Source organism: Oncorhynchus mykiss, chromosome 15, assembly GCF_057628025.1.
Source record: "Oncorhynchus mykiss isolate SJ-2025 chromosome 15, ASM5762802v1, whole genome shotgun sequence".
NCBI lineage: Eukaryota > Metazoa > Chordata > Actinopteri > Salmoniformes > Salmonidae > Oncorhynchus > Oncorhynchus mykiss.
Window position 1 is genome coordinate 1,929,223 of NC_143036.1, and position 20,556 is coordinate 1,949,778.

Genomic DNA, 20,556 nt, shown 5'->3' on the forward strand with positions numbered 1-20,556 from the left:
CTGGTACTCTCTCTGTTTCCTGTACTCACCCCCTTTCTCCCTTTCTGTTTCCTGTACTCACCCCCTTTCTCCCTTTCTGTTTCCTGTACTCACCCCCTTTCTCCCTTTCTGTTTCCTGTACTCACCTCCTTCTCCCTTTCTGTTTCCTGTACTCACCTCCTTCTCCCTTTCTGTTTCCTGTACTCACCTCCTTCTCCCTTTCTGTTTCCTGTACTCACCTCTTTCTCCCTTTCTGTTTCCTGTACTCACCTCCTTCTCCCTTTCTGTTTCCTGTACTCACCTCCTTCTCCCTTTCTGTTTCCTGTACTCGCCTCCTTCTCCCTTTCTGTTTCCTGTACTCGCCTCCTTCTCCCTTTCTGTTTCCTCTCCCTACCCCCTCCTTGTCCCTTTCTGTTCTCCTCTCCCTACCCCCTCCTTGTCCCTTTCTGTTTCCTCTCCCTACCCCCTCCTTGTCCCTTTCTGTTTCCTCTCCCTACCCCCTCCTTGTCCCTTTCTGTTCTCCTCTCCCCCTCCTTGTCCCTTTCTGTTCTCCTCTCCCTCTCCTTGTCCCTTTCTGTTCTCCTCTCCCTCTCCTTGTCCCTTTCTGTTCTCCTCTCCCTCTCTGTATCCCTTTCTGTTCTCCTCTCCCCCTCCTTGTCCCTTTCTGTTCTCCTCTCCCTCTCCGTGTCCCTTTCTGTTCTCCTCTCCCCTCCTTGTCCCTTTCTGTTCTCCTCTCCCTCTCCTTGTCCCTTTCTGTTCTCCTCTCCCTCTCCTTGTCCCTTTCTGTTCTCCTCTCCCTCTCCTTGTCCCTTTCTGTTCTCCTCTCCCTCTCCTTGTCCCTTTCTGTTCTCCTCTCCCCCTCCTTGTCCCTTTCTGTTCTCCTCTCCCCCTCCTTGTCCCTTTCTATTCTCCTCTCCCTCTCCGTGTCCCTTTCTGTTCTCCTCTCCCTCTCCTTGTCCCTTTCTGTTCTCCTCTCCCTCTCTGTATCCCTTTCTGTTCTCCTCTCCCCCTCCTTGTCCCTTTCTGTTCTCCTCTCCCTCTCCTTGTCCCTTTCTGTTCTCCTCTCCCTCTCTGTATCCCTTTCTGTTCTCCTCTCCCCCTCCTTGTCCCTTTCTGTTCTCCTCTCCCTCTCTGTATCCCTTTCTGTTCTCCTCTCCCTCTCCTTGTCCCTTTCTATTCTCCTCTCCCCCTCCTTGTCCCTTTCTGTTCTCCTCTCCCTCTCCTTGTCCCTTTCTATTCTCCTCTCCCCCTCCTTGTCCCTTTCTGTTCTCCTCTCCCTCTCCTTGTCCCTTTCTGTTCTCCTCTCCCTCTCCGTGTCCCTTTCTGTTCTCCTCTCCCTCTCCTTGTCCCTTTCTATTCTCCTCTCCCCCTCCTTGTCCCTTTCTGTTCTCCTCTCCCCCTCCTTGTCCCTTTCTGTTCTCCTCTCCCTCTCCGTGTCCCTTTCTGTTCTCCTCTCCCCCTCCTTGTCCCTTTCTGTTCTCCTCTCCCTCTCCTTGTCCCTTTCTGTTCTCCTCTCCCTCTCCTTGTCCCTTTCTGTTCTCCTCTCCCTCTCCGTATCCCTTTCTGTTCTCCTCTCCCCCTCCTTGTCCCTTTCTGTTCTCCTCTCCCCCTCCTTGTCCCTTTCTATTCTCCTCTCCCCCTCCTTGTCCATTTCTGTTCTCCTCTCCCTCTCCTTGTCCCTTTCTGTTCTCCTCTCCCCCTCCTTGTCCCTTTCTGTTCTCCTCTCCCTCTCCTTGTCCCTTTCTATTCTCCTCTCCCTCTCCTTGTCCCTTTCTGTTCTCCTCTCCCTCTCCGTGTCCCTTTCTGTTCTCCTCTCCCTCTCCTTGTCCCTTTCTGTTCTCCTCTCCCTCTCCTTGTCCCTTTCTGTTCTCCTCTCCCTCTCCTTGTCCCTTTCTGTTCTCCTCTCCCTCTCCTTGTCCCTTTCTGTTCTCCTCTCCCTCTCCTTGTCCCTTTCTGTTCTCCTCTCCCTCTCCTTGTCCCTTTCTGTTCTCCTCTCCCTCTCTGTATCCCTTTCTGTTCTCCTCTCCCTCTCCTTGTCCCTTTCTGTTCTCCTCTCCCTCTCCTTGTCCCTTTCTATTCTCCTCTCCCTCTCCTTGTCCCTTTCTGTTCTCCTCTCCCTCTCCTTGTCCCTTTCTGTTCTCCTCTCCCCCTCCTTGTCCCTTTCTGTTCTCCTCTCCCCCTCCTTGTCCCTTTCTGTTCTCCTCTCCCCCTCCGTGTCCCTTTCTGTTCTCCTCTCCCTCTCCTTGTCCCTTTCTGTTCTCCTCTCCCTCTCCTTGTCCCTTTCTGTTCTCCTCTCCCTCTCTGTATCCCTTTCTGTTCTCCTCTCCCTCTCCTTGTCCCTTTCTGTTCTCCTCTCCCTCTCCTTGTCCCTTTCTATTCTCCTCTCCCTCTCCTTGTCCCTTTCTGTTCTCCTCTCCCTCTCCTTGTCCCTTTCTGTTCTCCTCTCCCCCTCCTTGTCCCTTTCTGTTCTCCTCTCCCCCTCCGTGTCCCTTTCTGTTCTCCTCTCCCTCTCCTTGTCCCTTTCTATTCTCCTCTCCCTCTCCTAGTCCCTTTCTGTTCTCCTCTCCCTCTCCTTGTCCCTTTCTGTTCTCCTCTCCCCCTCCTTGTCCCTTTCTGTTCTCCTCTCCCTCTGTGTCCCTTTCTGTTCTCCTCTCCCTCTCTGTATCCCTTTCTGTTCTCCTCTCCCTCTCCTTGTCCCTTTCTGTTCTCCTCTCCCTCTCCTTGTCCCTTTCTGTTCTCCTCTCCCCCTCCTTGTCCCTTTCTGTTCTCCTCTCCCCCTCCTTGTCCCTTTCTGTTCTCCTCTCCCTCTCTGTATCCCTTTCTGTTCTCCTCTCCCTCTCCTTGTCCCTTTCTGTTCTCCTCTCCCTCTCTGTATCCCTTTCTGTTCTCCTCTCCCTCTCCTTGTCCCTTTCTGTTCTCCTCTCCCTCTCCTTGTCCCTTTCTGTTCTCCTCTCCCCCTCCTTGTCCCTTTCTGTTCTCCTCTCCCCCTCCTTGTCCCTTTCTGTTCTCCTCTCCCTCTCCTTGTCCCTTTCTATTCTCCTCTCCCTCTCCTTGTCCCTTTCTGTTCTCCTCTCCCTCTCCTTGTCCCTTTCTGTTCTCCTCTCCCTCTCCTTGTCCCTTTCTGTTCTCCTCTCCCCCTCCTTGTCCCTTTCTGTTCTCCTCTCCCTCTCCTTGTCCCTTTCTGTTCTCCTCTCCCTCTCTGTATCCCTTTCTGTTCTCCTCTCCCCCTCCTTGTCCCTTTCTGTTCTCCTCTCCCTCTCCGTGTCCCTTTCTGTTCTCCTCTCCCCTCCTTGTCCCTTTCTGTTCTCCTCTCCCTCTCCTTGTCCCTTTCTGTTCTCCTCTCCCTCTCCTTGTCCCTTTCTGTTCTCCTCTCCCTCTCCGTGTCCCTTTCTGTTCTCCTCTCCCTCTGTGTCCCTTTCTGTTCTCCTCTCCCTCTCCTTGTCCCTTTCTGTTCTCCTCTCCCTCTCCTTGTCCCTTTCTGTTCTCCTCACCCTCTCCTTGTCCCTTTCTGTTTCTTGGTCTGATGAGGAACATTCAGACGCTGCAGTTGATACGTCCATGATGTTGATTCTTCCAGGTATTGAATTATTATATATGAATTGTGTTATTATATTCCAGCACCTATTAAACTGTATGTTATAACTGTTAAGGCCCTGTGTATTGATGAGGAATTTAAAAGCTGTAGAGGTACGAGGCAGACGATTTGGTGAATAAGTCTGATTGGTTGACTTACTGTAAATTGAGAAATGATGAGACTTAAACTGAACAAAAAAAGATTGTATTATGAAACCAAGATAAATTACCATGTATGAATGATTTAACTCTTCCATTGAATCAGATGGCTCATTCATCACAAAACCATTTGATGTTGCCCATTATTTTAATGATTACTTCATTAGTAAAGTGGTCAAACTTAGGCAGGAAATGCCAACAACAAACAGTGAGCCATCATATTCATGCATAAAATAACTAATAATGAAAGATAAGCATTGCGATTTTGGTATTTCATAAAGTTAGTGTGGGAGAGGTGTTATCGATCAATAATGACAAACCTCCTGGCATTGACCACTTAGATGGAAAGCTACTGAGGATGGTAGGAGTGGCTATAGACTCAGCCATCTGTCATATCTTTCTGGGGGTGTAACAGGTGGGTCTGAAAAGACTGATGTAGTTGATGGGAGTGTAAACAGGTGGGTCTGGACAGAGTGATGTAGTTGATGGGGGTGTGAGCAGGTTGGTCTGGACAGAGTGATGTAGTTGATGGGGGTGTAACAGGTGGTTCTGGACAGAGTGATGTAGTTGATGAAGATGGGGGTGTAACAGGTGGGTCTGGACAGAGTGATGTAGTTGATGGGGGTGTAAACAGGTGGGTCTGGACAGGGTGATGTAGTTGATGGGGGTGTAACAGGTGGGTCTGGACAAGGTGATGTAGTTGATGGGGGTGTAACAGGTGGGTCTGGACAAGGTGATGTAGTTGATGGGGGTGTAACAGGTGGGTCTGGACAGGGTGATGTAGTTGATGGGGGTGTAACAGGTGGGCCTGGACAAGGTGATGTAGTTGATGGGGGTGTAACAGGTGGGTCTGGACAGGGTGATGTAGTTGATGGGGGTGTAACAGGTGGGTCTGGACAGGGTGATGTAGTTGATGAAAATGGGGGTGTAACAGGTGGGTCAGGAAAGAGTGATGTAGTTGATGGGGGTGTAAACAGGTGGGTCTGGACAGGGTGATGTAGTTGATGTGGGTGTAACAGGTGGGTCTGGACAGAGTGATGTAGTTGATGGGGGTGTAAACAGGTGGGTCTGGACAGGGTGATGTAGTTGATGGGGGTGTAAACAGGTGGGTCTGGACAGGGTGATGTAGTTGATGGGGGGTGTAACAGGTGGGTCTGGACAGGGTGATGTAGTTGATGGGGTGTAACAGGTGGGTCTGGACAGGGTGATGTAGTTGATGGGGGTGTAACAAGTGGGTCTGGACAGGGTGATGTAGTTGATGGGGGTGTAAACAGGTGGGTCTGGACAGGGTGATGTAGTTGATGGGGGTGTAACAGGTGGGTCTGGACAGGGTGATGTAGTTGATGGGGGTGTAACAGGTGGGTCTGGACAGGGTGATGTAGTTGATGGGGGTGTAAACAGGTGGGTCTGGACAGGGTGATGTAGTTGATGGGGGTGTAAACAGGTGGGTCTAGACAGGGTGATGTAGTTGATGGGGGGTGTAACAGGTGGGTCTGGACAGGGTGATGTAGTTGATGGGGGGCTTAACAGGTGGGTCTGAACAGGGTGATTTAGTTGATGGGGGTGTAACAGGTGGGTCTGGACAGGGTGATTTAGTTGATGGGGGTGTAACAGGTGGGTCTGGACAAGGTGATGTAGTTGATGGGGGGCTTAACAGGTGGGTCTGGACAGGGTGATGTAGTTGATGGGGGTGTAACAGGTGGGTCTGGACAGGGTGATTTAGTTGATGGGGGTGTAACAGGTGGGTCTGGACAGGGTGATGCCTTTAATTGTTTTTGTTTAGTTCTGTCCTTGAGCTGTTCTGTGTAGACCCCAGGAAGAGTAGCTTCTGCTTTTTGCAACAGCTAATGGGATCCTAGTAAAATACCAAATAACCTTCCTTCCTTCCTTCCTTCCTTCCCTCCTTCCCTCCTTCCCTCCTTCCTTCCCTCCTTCCTTCCCTCCTTCCTTCCCTCCTTCCTTCCCTCATTCCTTCCCTCATTCCTTCCCTCATTCCCTCCCTCCCTTATCCCTCCCTCATTCCCTCCCTCCCTCCCTCCCTTATTCCCTCCCTCATTCCCTCCCTTATTCCCTCCCTCATTCCCTCCCTCATTCCCTCCCTCATTCCCTCCCTCCCTCCCTTTCTGTTTCCTGCCTTGGCCTCCTCAGCGAGGGAGCGGAAGCTCTAATTTGAGACACATTTCTCCCGAGGAGCAGCAACAGGAAGTGAGGGGGAGGCAGATGGCCGGGCCTGTTGAAGAACAGCTAGCTCCATAAACCTGATAGACAGACAAAGGAAATATCCACACCACCATTTGGGGCGGCAGGTAGCCTAGTGGTTAGGGCGTTGGGACAGTTCCCGAAAGGTTGCTGGATCGAATCCCCGAGCTGACAAGGTTCTGCCCCTGAACAAGGCAGTTAACCCACTGTTCCCTGGTAGGCCGTCATTGTAAATAAGAATTTGTTCTTAACTGACCTAGATAAATAAAAAATATATAAAAATGGTCTGCTGGATAGATCACAACTACTGCATTAGTCTATAACCCTAGGAGAAGTCTCTCTGGGATAACCCTTAGACAGGTTGATATAACCCTAGGAGAAGTCTCTCTGGGATAACCCTTAGACAAGATGATATAACCCTAGGAGAAGTCTCTCTGGGATAACCCTTAGACAAGTTGATATAACCCTAGGAGAAGTCTCTCTGGGATAACCCTTAGACAGGTTGATATAACCCTAGGAGAAGTCTCTCTGGGATAACCCTTAGACAAGTTGATATAACCCTAGGAGAAGTCTCTCTGGGATAACCCTTAGACAAGTTGATATAACCCTAGGAGAAGTCTCTCTGGGATAACCCTTAGACAAGTTGATATAACCCTAGGAGAAGTCTCTCTGGGATAACCCTTAGACAAGTTTATATAACCCTAGGAGAAGTCTCTCTGGGATAACCCTTAGACAAGTTGATATAACCCTAGGAGAAGTCTCTCTGGGATAACCCTTAGACAAGTTGATATAACCCTAGGAGAAGTCTCTCTGGGATAACCCTTAGACAAGTTTATATAACCCTAGGAGAAGTCTCTATGGGATAACCCTTAGACATGTTGATATAACCCTAGGAGAAGTCTCTCTGGGATAACCCTTAGACAAGTTGATATAACCCTAGGAGAAGTCTCTCTATAGGATAACCCTTAGACAAGTTGATATAACCCTAGGAGAAGTCTCTCTATGGGATAACCCTTAGACAAGTTGATATAACCCTAGGAGAAGTCTCTCTGGGATAACCCTTAGACAAGTTGATATAACCCTAGGAGAAGTCTCTCTATAGGATAACCCTTAGACAAGTTGATATAACCCTAGGAGAAGTCTCTCTATAGGATAACCCTTAGACAAGTTGATATAACCCTAGGAGAAGTCTCTCTATAGGATAACCCTTAGACAAGTTGATATAACCCTAGGAGAAGTCTCTCTATAGGATAACCCTTAGACAAGTTGATATAACCCTAGGAGAAGTCTCTCTATAGGATAACCCTTAGACAAGTTGATATAACCCTAGGAGAAGTCTCTCTATAGGATAACCCTTAGACAAGTTGATATAACCCTAGGAGAAGTCTCTCTATGGGATAACCCTTAGACATGTTGATATAACCCTAGGAGAAGTCTCTCTCTGGGATAACCCTTAGACAAGTTGATATAACCCTAGGAGAAGTCTCTCTGGGATAACCCTTAGACAAGTTGATATAACCCTAGGAGAAGTCTCTCTATGGGATAACCCTTAGACAAGTTGATATAACTCTAGGATACGTCTCTCTATGGGATAACCCTTAGACAAGTTGATATAACTCTAGGATACGTCTCTCTCTGGGCTAACCTTTAGACAAGTTGATATAACCCTAGAAGAAGTCTCTCTATGGGCTAACCCTTAGACAAGTTGATATAACCCTAGGAGAAGTTTCTCTATGGGCTAACCCTTAGACAAGTTGATATAACCCTAGGAGAAGTCTCTCTATATACTAACCCTTGGACAAGTTGATATAACCCTAGGAGAAGTCTCTCTATATACTAACCCTTGGACAAGTTGATATAACCCTAGGAGAAGTCTCTCTATATACTAACCCTTGGACAAGTTGATATAACCCTAGGAGAAGTCTCTCTATGGGATAACCCTTAGACAAGTTGATATAACCCTAGGAGAAGTCTCTCTGGGATAACCCTTAGACAAGTTGATATAACCCTAGGAGAAGTCTCTCTGGGATAACCCTTAGACAAGTTGATATAACCCTAGGAGAAGTCTCTCTGGGATAACCCTTAGACAAGTTGATATAACCCTAGGAGAAGTCTCTCTATAGGATAACCCTTAGACAAGTTGATACAACCCTAGGAGAAGTCTCTCTGGGATAACCCTTAGACAAGTTGATATAACCCTAGGAGAAGTCTCTCTGGGATAACCCTTAGACAAGTTGATACAACCCTAGGAGAAGTCTCTCTGGGATAACCCTTAGACAAGTTTATATAACCCTAGGAGAAGTCTCTCTATAGGATAACCCTTAGACAAGTTGATACAACCCTAGGAGAAGTCTCTCTGGGATAACCCTTAGACAAGTTGATATAACCCTAGGAGAAGTCTCTCTGGGATAACCCTTAGACAAGTTGATATAACCCTAGGAGAAGTCTCTCTGGGATAACCCTTAGACAAGTTGATATAACCCTAGGAGAAGTCTCTCTGGGATAACCCTTAGACAAGTTGATACAGTGCCTTGCGAAAGTATTCGGCCCCCTTGAACTTTGAGACCTTTTGCCACATTTCAGGCTTCAAACATAAATAAATAAAACTGTATTTTTTTTGTGAAGAATCAACAACAAGTGGGACACAATCATGAAGTGGAATGACATTTATTGGATATTTCAAACTTTTTTAACAAATCAAAAACTGAAAAATTGGGCGAAACAGGAATCCTAACTCAGTTGCCAGAGGAAGGAAACTGCTGAGGGATTTCAGCATGAAACTAATGGGGATTTTAATATCGTTTTAATGGCTGTGATAGGAGAGAACCGAGAATGTATTAACAACGTTGTAGCTACTCAGTAATACTAACCTAAATTACAGTGGTGCAAATCTAACACATCACTGAGTACGGCTTTCCATATTTTCAAGCATTGTGGTGGCTGTATCATGTCATAGGTATACTTGTCTTCAGCAAAGCATGGTGAGTTTTTCAGGATAAAAGGAAACAAGTAGAGCTAAGCACAGGCAATATCCTAGAGGAAAACCAGGTTCAGTCTGCTTTCCAACAGACACTGGGAGACAAATTCACCTTTCAGCAGGACAATCACCTACAACACAAGGCCAAATATATACTGGAGTATCTTACCAAGAAAACCGTGAATGTTCCTGAGTGGCAGAGTTACAGTTTTAACTGAAATCTGGTTAAATCTATTGCAAATGGCTTTCTAGAAAATATAAACAACAAACCAGACAGAGCAAGAATGTTTCACAATCCAGGTGTGGAAATCTCTTGGAGATGTTCCCAAAAAGACTCACAGCTGTAATCTCTGTCAAATGTATTTCTAGCACTTATTGACCATTAGAGGAAGGGGAAGAGGAGGGACAGGAAGAGGAGGGACAGGAGGAGGAGGAGGGGGGACAGGCGGAGGGACACGAGAAGGTTGGGCGACAGGAGGAAGAGGCATTGGCTTCCTTCCTCAATGACCACCGCTCAGTGTTTCCTCTCCTCACTTTTCTTAGACAATAAGGCAAGGGCTGTTTCCTCACCTCCTCCCTCTGCTGCTGCCTCGGCCACATTGTTCTCAACACCAATATGCTGGTTACTTTTGCTATTATGCACATAGCAACACGGTCTAGAAAAAGACGGCAATTCAACCGCGCACTGATGTTTCAGAACTGTGGACAGGGACTGCTATCCAACGTCGGAGAAAACATTTTTTTAAATAATATTACAGTTGAAGTTGGAAGTTTACAAACACCTTAGCCAAATACATTTAAACTTTGTTTTTCACAATTCCTGACATTTAATCCTAGTAAAGATTCCCTGTTTTAGGTCAGTTAGGATCACCACTTTATTTTAAGAATGTGAAATGTCAGAATAATAGTGATTTATTTCAGCTATTCATTCTTTCATCACATTCCCAGTGTGAGAAGTTTACATACACTCAATTAGTATTTGGTAGCATTGCCTTTAAATTGTTTAACTTGGGTCAAACGTTTTGGGTAGCCTTCCACAAGCTTCCCACAATAAGTTGGGTGAATTTTGGCCCATTCCTCCTGACAGAGATGGTGTAACTGAGTCAGGTTTGTAGGCCTCCTTGCTCGCAAACGCTTTTTCAGTTCTGCCCACAAATGTTCTATGTGATTGAGGTCGAGGCTTTGTGATGGCCACTCCAATACCTTGACTTTGTTGTCCTTAAGCCATTTAGCCACAACTGGAAGTATGCTTGGGGTCATTGTCCATTTGGAAGACCCATTTGCGACCAAGCTTTAACTTGACTTTAGATGTTGCTTCAATATATCCACCTATTTTCCCTCCTTCATGATGTCATCTATTTTGTGAAGTGCACCAGTCCCTCCTGCAGCAAAGCACCCCCACAACATGATGCTGCCACCCCCGTGCCTCACGGTTGGGATGGTGTTCTCCGGCATGCAAGCATCCCCCTTTTTCCTCCCGACATAACGCTGGTCATTATGGCCAAACAGTTCTATTTTTGTTTCATCAGACCAGAGGACATTTTATGACGGTTGCGTGGTCCCATGGTGTTTATACTTCGTACTGTAGTTTGTACAGTTGAACGTGGTACCTTCAGGCGTTTGGAAATTGCTCCCAAGGATGAACCAGACTTGTCGGTCTACAATTATTTTTTTTCTGAGGTCTTGGCTGATTTGTTTTGATTTTCCCATGATGTCAAGCAAAGAGGCACTGAGTTTGAAGGTAGGCCTTGAATTACATCCACAGGTACACCTCCAATTGACGTCAATTAGCCTATCAGAAGCCATGACATCATTTTCTGGAATTTTCTAAGCTGTTTTTATTTTATTTATCAGTTAAGAACAAATTCTTATTTTCAATGACGGCCTAGGAACAGTGGGTTAACTGCCTGTTCAGGGGCAGAACGACAGATTTGTACCTTGTCAGCTCGGGGATTTGAACTTGCAACCTTCCGGTTACTAGCCCAATGCTCTAACCACTAGGCTACCCTGCCGCCCCAGGGCACAGTCAACTTAGTGTATGTAAACTTCTGACCCACTGGAATTGTGATACAGTGAAATAATCTGTCTGTAAACAATTGTTGGAAAAATGACTTGTGTCATGCACAAAGTAGATGTCCCAACCAACTTGCCAAGACTATAGTTTGTCAACAAGAAAGTTGCGGAGTGGTTGACAAACAAGTTTTAATGACTCCAACCTAAGTGGATGTAAACTTCCAACTTCAACTGTATGTACAGTATGTAGATCTGATCTATATCTTCAACTGTATCTATATTCTGTAGATCTGATCTAGATCTTCAACTGTATCTATATTCTGTAGATCTGATCTAGATCTTCAACTGTATCTATATTCTGTAGATCTGATCTAGATCTTCAACTGTATCTATATTCTGTAGATCTGATCTATATCTTCAACTGTATCTATATTCTGCAGATCTGATCTTCAACTGTATGTTTATTAGTGCTGCACCATTGTTCTTACGTAGTATAACTAATTACAGTAGGACATGTCTTAGTGATGACCATCCCCACGGCCTTCACAATAGACAGGCGCCAATCAGACCGGTGTCTTGTACACCAGGAAATATAGATCTTTTTTTTTGCTACTGCTCGACTAAAGAAATCTCGGTCGGCCAACAGCCTATTGACCAAACAATGGACCATTCTGCAAAATGGGGTCAGCCCTAGTGACTGTAGAAGGTTTTAAGGTGTATATGTTGGAGTGGTTTAGAGAGCTCAGTGGTAGCTCTGACGAAGGACGTGAGGCCGATACGTTAGCTAAATTAAGTGAAACTGGCAAGCACAATGTGCAAGTTTCTCCTGATCTATCGCACAGTCCCATACATTGGTGTTATTGTTGCTTCCTGAGATGTGTAGAGTACTTTGATGAATGAATGTATACCATTTTAGATCAGGACAGGCGGGCCTCTCATTTTACACAACCAGGCTTATACATGACTACTACTATTAGGACTGGAACAATTGCCTAACAGCACAGCCCTGACAAGCTCAGACACGTTGACATCACGACAGACACACCAGATGCCCTAGAATACCACCTCTTATCTTAGTCCAGTGTCATCCTCCTATCACTCCAGAGGATACCGACTACCATAGACCACCATGACTAGCTGATATTACCGGGGGTGCGGGTGGGTGGGTGGGATGGTGGGGGATGCCAGCCGGGTAAACAAAGTGATCAGTCTCGGGCCTCATGCTATTTTAATGCAAAGTTGTTGTTTTGAATAGTGGAGGAAAAAATAAATTCCCTTGATGCCCAGTGTGATAACACTACTGTCTCCTCTCTAGTTCTATTCAGTTGAAGTCTGAAGTTTACATACACCTTATCCAAATACATTTAAACTCAGTTTTTTTTAACCTTTACTGACATTTAATCCTAGTAAAAATTCCCTGTCAGTTTGGATCACCACTTTATTTTAAGAATGTGAAATGTCATAATATAATAGTAGAGAATTATTTATTTCAGCTTTTTATTTCTTTCATCACATTCCCAGTGGAGTCAGAAGTTTACATACACTCCATTAGTATTTGGTAGCATTGTCCATCAGCTTCTCCATGTGGTCTCCCTAAAGACTGGTTATCAGTTTAAAGACTGGTAGCTCTTTGTCTAGGAGTCTAGTAATTGCCTTATAGAGGGTAGCTTTTTGTCTAGGAGTCTAGTAATTGCCTTATAGAGGGTAGCTTTTTGTCTAGGAGTCTAGTACGGCCTTATAGAGGATAGCTTTTTGTCTAGGAGTCTAGTACGGCCTTATAGAGGATAGCTTTTTGTCTAGTACGGCCTTATGACTTTACTTTTGACTTTTTAATTTTGAGTTAACAGGGTCTGTTCTCAGGGCCTGTACTGACCTGTTGTTTTTTTTCTCACTGTGTTGTGGCTCTCTCCATGTGGAGTCTAATGATGGGGTCTACCTGCCTGGCCTTAGTTCTGCTGGCTCATCAAACTACCATGGGACTGGCTGTCTGTCAGCTGGCTGGCTGTCTGTCTGTCAGCTGTCTCTGTCTGTCGGTTGTCTCTCCGTCTGTCTGCTTGCTGTCTGTCTGGCTGGGTCTGGCTGTCTGTCAGATGGCTGTCTGTCTGTCAGCTGTCTCTGCCTGTCGGTTGTCTCCCTGTCTGTCGGCTTGCTGTCTGTCTGGCTGGGTTGCTCAACAACAGCCTGAAGGGGTAATATAGACTAGCCGGCTCAGACTGTGGCCTAAATAGCACCCTATTACCTATGGGCCCTTGTAAACAGTAGTGCACTATGTAGAGAATAGGGTGTTATTTGAGATGTAACCGCAGACCTCCTCACTCCTTCACAGACCAGACGGTCTCTGGTTCACCCTGTTACCAAGGACACTCCTTCACAGACCAGACGGTCTCTGGTTCACCCTGTTACCAAGGACACTCCTTCACAGACCAGACGGTCTCTGGTTCACCCTGTTACCAAGGAGACCTCCTCACTCCTTCACAGACCAGACGGTCTCTGGTTCACCCTGTTACCAAGGACACTCCTTCACAGACCAGACGGTCTCTGGTTCCCCCTGTTACCGAGGAGATCTCCTCACTCCTTCACAGACCAGACGGTCTCTGGTTCACCCTGTTACCAAGGAGACCTCCTCACTCCTTCACAGACCAGACGGTCTCTGGTTCACCCTGTTTCCAAGGAGACCTCCTCACTCCTTCACAGACCAGTCGGTCTCAAAAAACACAGCCATTTTTCCAGCCAAAGATGGGAGTCACAAAAAGCATAACTAGAGATAAAATGAATCACTAACATTTGATGATCTTCATCAGATGACACTCATAGGACATCATGTTACACAATACATGTATGTTTTGTTCGATAATGTGCATATTTATATCCAAAAATCTCAGTTTAGATTGGCGCCTTGCGTGCAGTAATGTTTTGATTCCAAAACATCCGGCAATTTTGCAGAAATACTCAAAATAAACATTGATGAAAGATACAAGGGTTATTCACATAACTAAAGATAGACTTCTCCTTAATGCAACCGCTGTGTCAGATTTTTAAAAAACGGAAAAGGCATAATCTGTGAATGGCGCTCAGAGCCCAATCCAGCCAGAGAAATATCCGCCATTTTGGAGACAACAGAAGTTAGAAATAACACTATAAATATTCACTTACCTTTGATGATCTTCATCAGAATGCACTCCCAGGAAACCCAGTTTGACAATAAATGACTGATTTGTTCCATTAAGTTCCATAAAATCCATTTATGTCCAAATAGCCACTTGTTGTTAGCGTGTTCAGCCCACTAATTAATCTTCATGAGGCGCGAGCTCTTCGTCCAGACAAAAACTCAAAGTTCCGTTACAGGTCGTAGAAACAAGTCAAACGATGTATGGAATCAATCTTTAGGATGTTTTTAACATAAAACATCAATAATGTTCCAACCGGAGAATTCCTATGTCTGAAGAAAAGCTCTTGAACGAGAGGTAACTCTGTCGGGGGCGCGTGTCACGAGCCTGAGACACTCTGCCAGACCACTGACTCAAACAGGTCTCATGAGCCCCTCCTTTATAGTAGAATCCTCATTCAAGTTTCTAAAGACGGTTGACATCTAGTGGAAGCCATAGGAAGGTGCAACTTTATCCATATCCCACTGTGTGTTCGGTAGGCCAACCTTTGAAAAACTACAAACCTCAGATGTCCCACTTCCTGGTTGGATTTTTCTCCGGTTTTTTGCCTGCCATATGAGTTCTGTTATACTCACAGACATCATTCAAACAGTTTTAGAAACTTCAGAGTGTTTTATATCCAATACTACTAATACTATGCATATATTAGCATTTGGGACAGAGTAGGAGGCAGTTCACTCTGGGCACGCTATTCCTACAAAAGTGAAAATGCTGCCCCCTATCCCAAAAAGGTTACGTTTGCTGATGACATGACAGTGGTAGGCCTGATCACCGACAAAGATGAGACCGCCTATAGGGTAGAGGTATGAGACCTGACCATGTGGTGCCAGGACATCAACCTCTCCCTCAATGTTAGCAAGACAAAGGAGCTGATTGTGGACTACAGGGCCGAACACAACCCATTCACATCGACAAGGCTGTAGTGGAGTGGGTCGAGAACTTCAAGTCCCTCGCTGTCCACATCGCTAAAGATCTATCATGGTCCACAACCACCAACATAGTCGTGAAGAGGGCACAACAATGACTCTTCCCCTGCAGAAGGCTTAAAAGATTTGTCATGGGCTCTCAGATCCTCAAAAGAGTCTACAGCTGCATCATCTCTATACCAGGCGGTGTCATGGGAATGCCCTAGAAAATGTCTACAGCTGCATCACCTCTATACCAGGCGGTGTCAAAGGAAGGCCCCAGAAAATGTCTATAGCTGCATCACCTCTATACCAGGCGGTGTCAAAGGAAGGCCCTAGAAAATGTCTATAGCTGCATCACCTCTATACCAGGCGGTGTCAAAGGAATGCCCTAGAAAATGTCTACAGCTGCATCACCTCTATACCAGGCGGTGTCAAAGGAAGGCCCTAGAAAATGTCTACAGCTGCATCACCTCTATACCAGGCGGTGTCAAAGGAATGCCCTAGAAAATGTCAGACTCCAGCCACTCAAGTCTTATAAGAAATTTGAAATCATTTAAACTTTCACTTTTGATTCTTAAGTATATTTGGGCAATTCCATTTATTTTTGATACTTACGTATATTTAAAACCAAATACTTTTGGACTTTTATTCAAGTATTTTTTTACTGGGTGACTTTCACTTTTACTTCAGTCGTTTTCTATATTAAGGTATCTTTACGTTTACTCAAGTATGACAATTGGGTAGTTTTTCCTCCACTGCTGGTGATGATGGTAGTACGTATTTACTACTGTGTTTATGTGTGACTCACTTGGTAGAGTGTTTGCAACGGCAGGATTGTGGGTTTGTTTCCCGCTTGGGCCACCCCAAGTCGCTTTGGATAAAAGGGTCTTCTTAAATGCCATATATTATTTATTATTATATTAGCTATGATCACACACACACAAGTTTCACCCTTTTTTATAAGATCTCATGGTGCATCGCTCCCTGTCCTAACAGACCATAATATAACTGTCTGAATACCCTCTCAGTAACTATGACAACCTCTCCTGGTGTTTCCCAACAGGCATCGGGAAGGTGAAGCGGAAAACGGGAATGCGTGATACGGCCTCGAACGCCGACGCCGACATGTGCTCTGACAATGGCGAGCGCCTTTACGACCTCAACCTGCCGGCGCTCGTCAAGTTCAGCTACACCGCCGAGCGTGAGGACGAGCTCTCATTGGTTAAGGGTACACGCGTCATCGTCATGGAGAAGTGTAGCGATGGCTGGTGGCGTGGGGGGTACCAGGGCTGTTCTGGATGGTTCCCTTCCAACTACGTGACGGAGGACGCAGATGGGACAGCGGGGGGAGGAGGGGGTGACAGTTTTGGGGACCCAATAGGGTCACTGACTGAGAAGCTAGCAGCAGTGGTTCACAGTGTGTCTAACGGGAACCGGAGACTCCACACGGTGCAGGCGCTGTACCCTTTCAGCTCGGGGAACGACGAGGAGCTGAACTTTGAGAAGGGAGAGGTGATGGAGGTGGTAGAGAAACCAGACAACGACCCTGAGTGGTGGAAGTGCCGTAAAGCAGATGGACAGCTGGGACTAGTGCCTAAGAACTACGTCAATGTGCTACCTCCCCAGCAGGACTCCACTGCCCAGAATGCCTCACCGGGCCCCGCGGGGCCGCCCACGCCCGACTGTGACTACATCTCTCCAGCCACGGTGGGGCGGTTTGCTGGGAAGCCGTGGTACTATGGCAAGGTGACGCGTCATCAGGCAGAGGTGGCTCTCAACCAGAGAGGAGTGGAGGGAGACTTCCTCATCAGAGACTCTGAGTCATCGGTGAGTCCTGACCTTCATATATAGCCCAGGGTTTTAGACATTTCTAATTTAGGGAGACTTCCTCATCAGAGACTAGGTCATCGGTGAGTCCTGACCTTCATATATAGCCCAGGGTTTTAGACGTTTATAATTTAGGGAGTCTTCCTCATCAGAGACTAGGTCATCGGTGAGTCCTGACCTTCATATATAGCACAGGGTTTTAGACGTTTATAATTTAGGGAGTCTTCCTCATCAGAGACTAGGTCATCGGTGAGTCCTGACCTTCATATATAGCCCAGGGTTTTAGACGTTTCTAAGTTAGGGAGTCTTCCTCATCAGAGACTAGGTCATCGGTGAGTCCTGACCTTCATATATAGCCCAGGGTTTTAGTCTTCCTCATCAGAGACTAGGTCATCGGTGAGTTCTGACCTTCATATATAGCCCAGGGTTTTAGACTTCCTCATCAGAGACTAGGTCATCGGTGTGTACCACCATCCCGAACTCTGACATGGATTTCCGCCAAGTCATAGAGACATCTTTAGCTGTGACTATTAGCCTAGCCTGGGTGCCAGTCTGTTTTCTATACTTTATTACAACCACGATAGCCTAGCCTGGGTGTCTGTTTTCTGCTCTCTTGCCTATCTCATTATAGAACTGGTGTGCCAATTGGCTTGACCATGGCGTAGTGTCTTTATTTAGACAGGGAGTCAATGCCGAGACCAAGGTGTCTTTATTTAGACAGGGAGTCAATGCCGAGACCGAGGTGTCTTTATTTAGACAGGGAGTCAATGCCGAGACCGAGGTGTCTTTATTTAGACAGGGAGTCAATGCCGAGCCCGAGGTGTCTTTATTTAGACAGGGAGTCAATGCCGAGACCAAGGTGTCTTTATTTAGACAGGGAGTCAATGCCGAGACCAAGGTGTCTTTATCTAGACAGGGAGTCAATGCCGAGACCAAGGTGTCTTTATTTAGACAGGGAGGACAAGCGTGACTGTAGACTTTAGCAGAGTTTTTTTTGATACTGCGAAAATGATCAATGACGGGCTATTTAGACACTGAGAATCTGAGATCAATAAAAACGACCCTGTCTTGAATCCATCAATAGGTGTGTGGAGGAGACATATTGTACAATATATGAGGAGAAATTATAGTCCTAAAGAAGCATTCCAGTTTCACTGACTCAACCACTGATATGCATCTCGCCTCACTGACTGGCGATGGTCAATGTCCTCGTGCCAGAAGCCTGTCTCTTGTTTTACTTAGTGAAACAATGCTGTTCCCTCAATGGGCCCATTTGGAAGTTGATGACATGGCAGCCTGCAGTCAAACTAGGCTTTTCTTTTCAGCAGGAACCATTTGCTTTCCAACCTGTGATTGTATTTGAAATCTTGCTAAAAGCCTGTTTTGTCTGCATGCTGCTCACTGCATGCTGTTCACTTTTGTCTGCGGTGGTCTATACGGTCTGTACAGGCGGTGGTCTGTACAGGCGGTGGTCTGTACAGGCGGTGGTCTGTACGGTCTATACAGACGGTGGTCTGTACAGTCTATACAGACGGTGGTCTATACAGACGGTGGTCTATACAGTCTATACAGGCGGTGGTCTATACAGGCGGTGGTCTGTACAGGCGGTGGTCTGTACAGGCGGTGGTCTGTACAGGCGGTGGTCTATACAGACGGTGGTCTATACAGTCTATACAGGCGGTGGTCTGTACAGGCGGTGGTCTGTACAGGCGGTGGTCTGTACAGGCGGTGGTCTGTACGGTCTATACAGGCGGTGGTCTATACAGACGGTGGTCTATACAGGCGGTGGTCTATACACTCTATACAGCCTCCTCTCTTCTGGGAAGGCTTTAATATGGAGTTGGTCCCCCTTTGCTGCTATAACAACCTCCTCTCTTCTGGGAAGGCTTTAACATGGAGTTGGTCCCTCTGCTGCTATAACAGCCTCCTCTCTTCTGGGAAGGCTTTAATATGGAGTTGGTCCCCCTTTGCTGCTATAACAGCCTCCTCTCTTCTGGGAAGGCTTTCCACTAGATGATGGAACATTGCTGCTATAACAGCCTCCACTCTTCTGGGAAGGCTTTAATATGGAGTTGGTCCCCCTTTGCTGCTATAACAGCCTCCTCTCTTCTGGGAAGGCATTAATATGGAGTTGGTCCCTCTGCTGCTATAACAGCCTCCTCTCTTCTGGGAAGGCTTTAATATGGAGTTGGTCCCCCCCTTTGCTGCTATAACAACCTCCTCTCTTCTGGGAAGGCTTTAATATGGAGTTGGTCCCCCCCTTTGCTGCTATAACAACCTCCTCTCTTCTGGGAAGGCTTTAATATGGAGTTGCCGCCCCCCCCCCCCCCCCCCCCCGCTGCTATAACAGCCCAATTTTTCAGTTTTTGATTTGTTAAAAAGTTTGAAATATCCAATAAATGTCGTTCCACTTCATGATTGTGTCCCACTTGTTGTTGATTCTTCACAAAAAAATACAGTTTTATATCTTTATGTTTGAAGCCTGAAATGTGGCAAAAGGTCGCAAGTTCAAGGGGGCCGAATACTTTCGCAAGGCACTGTATGTATATATATATATATATATATATATATATTAGTCTCTGTTGTAACCAATGAGCTTTATCTTGACATCTAGCCACTTGGCTAGCAAGTTAACAAACCAAATGCACTGCTGGAGCCCTGAGCTGGACATCATTGATTTCTTATATTATACTTATAGTTATAAACGGTGGCGTAGCTCTCAGCCCTGCCTTGCCGAGGAGGAACCTGTTAGCGTTTCAACTTGAAACTGTTGGTGCTGATTGGTCCTCTTTTAGATGAAAATGCCCTACAGTCACAAGTTGTAGAATCTGTCATGAGATTAATAGTGTTTACTGTCTGCTCAGTTTACAGCCTGTATTGACCTTTCTCTGTCTCCCTCTCTCTCTCCAGCCCAATGATTTCTCCATCTCTCTGAAGGCCCAGGGGAAGAACAAGCATTTCAAGGTTCAGTTGAAGGATGGTTTGTACTGCATTGGCCAGAGGAAGTTCAGTTCTCTGGAGGACTTGGTGGATCACTACAAGAAGGCTCCCATCTTCACCAGCGAGCAGGGAGACAAGCTCTACCTGGTTAAGGCCCTGGCTGCCTCTTGATCACACACTCTTAAACACACTCACACACAGAGGGAAACAAACAGTACATACACTCACAGAGACTTCACATCGCTAGGACTACTTATGTGCCAGGAGCTGTGTGCAAGAAGAAAGGGGAGGAGGAGAGAGAGAAGAAGAGAGAGAAGAAGAGAGAGAAGAAGAGAGAGAAGAAGAGAGAGAAGAAGAGAGAGAAGAAGAGAGAGAAGAAGGGGAGGATGAGAGAGAAGGAGGAGTGGAGAGGGGAGGGAAAAGGACATTCTGGATTCTGTCAGACCTGTAGGTGGATCATGTGTTTATGTCTTCTAGGTCATTATGCCATCTACTAAATCTACACTGAACAAAAATATAAACGCAACATGTAAAGTGCTGATGAGCTGAAATAAAAGATCCCCTAAAAATATTCCATACACACAAAATGCTAATTTCTCTCAACTTTGGTGCACATCCCACATCCCAGCATTTCGTTGCCAAGATAGTCTATCCACCTGACAGGTGTGGTATATCAAGAAGCATGGCCTTACACAGGTGCACCTTGTGCTGGGGGACAATAAAAGGTCACTCTAAAATGTGCAGTTTTGTCAAACAACACAATGCCACAGATGTCTCAAGTTTTAAGGGAGCGTGGCATGCTGACTGCAGTAAT

The 20,556-nt window shown here is 46.2% G+C and overlaps 1 protein-coding gene across 3 annotated transcripts in view; it reads left to right on the plus strand.

The window, feature by feature from the left end:
• The window catches only part of LOC110490874 (SH2/SH3 adapter protein Nck1), a 64,971-nt gene extending 44,900 nt beyond the window's left edge, over positions 1 to 20,071 (plus strand). For all 3 annotated transcript variants that reach the window (XM_036945644.2, XM_036945643.2, XM_036945645.2), the window contains 2 exons: positions 16,039 to 16,802; positions 19,713 to 20,071. In XM_036945644.2, coding sequence (XP_036801539.2) covers positions 16,039 to 16,802; positions 19,713 to 19,913 — 965 coding nt within the window. In that variant the 3' untranslated portion in view covers positions 19,914 to 20,071. The remainder of the gene's footprint in view (positions 1 to 16,038; positions 16,803 to 19,712) is intronic.
• The last annotated feature ends 485 nt before the right edge of the window (positions 20,072 to 20,556 follow it).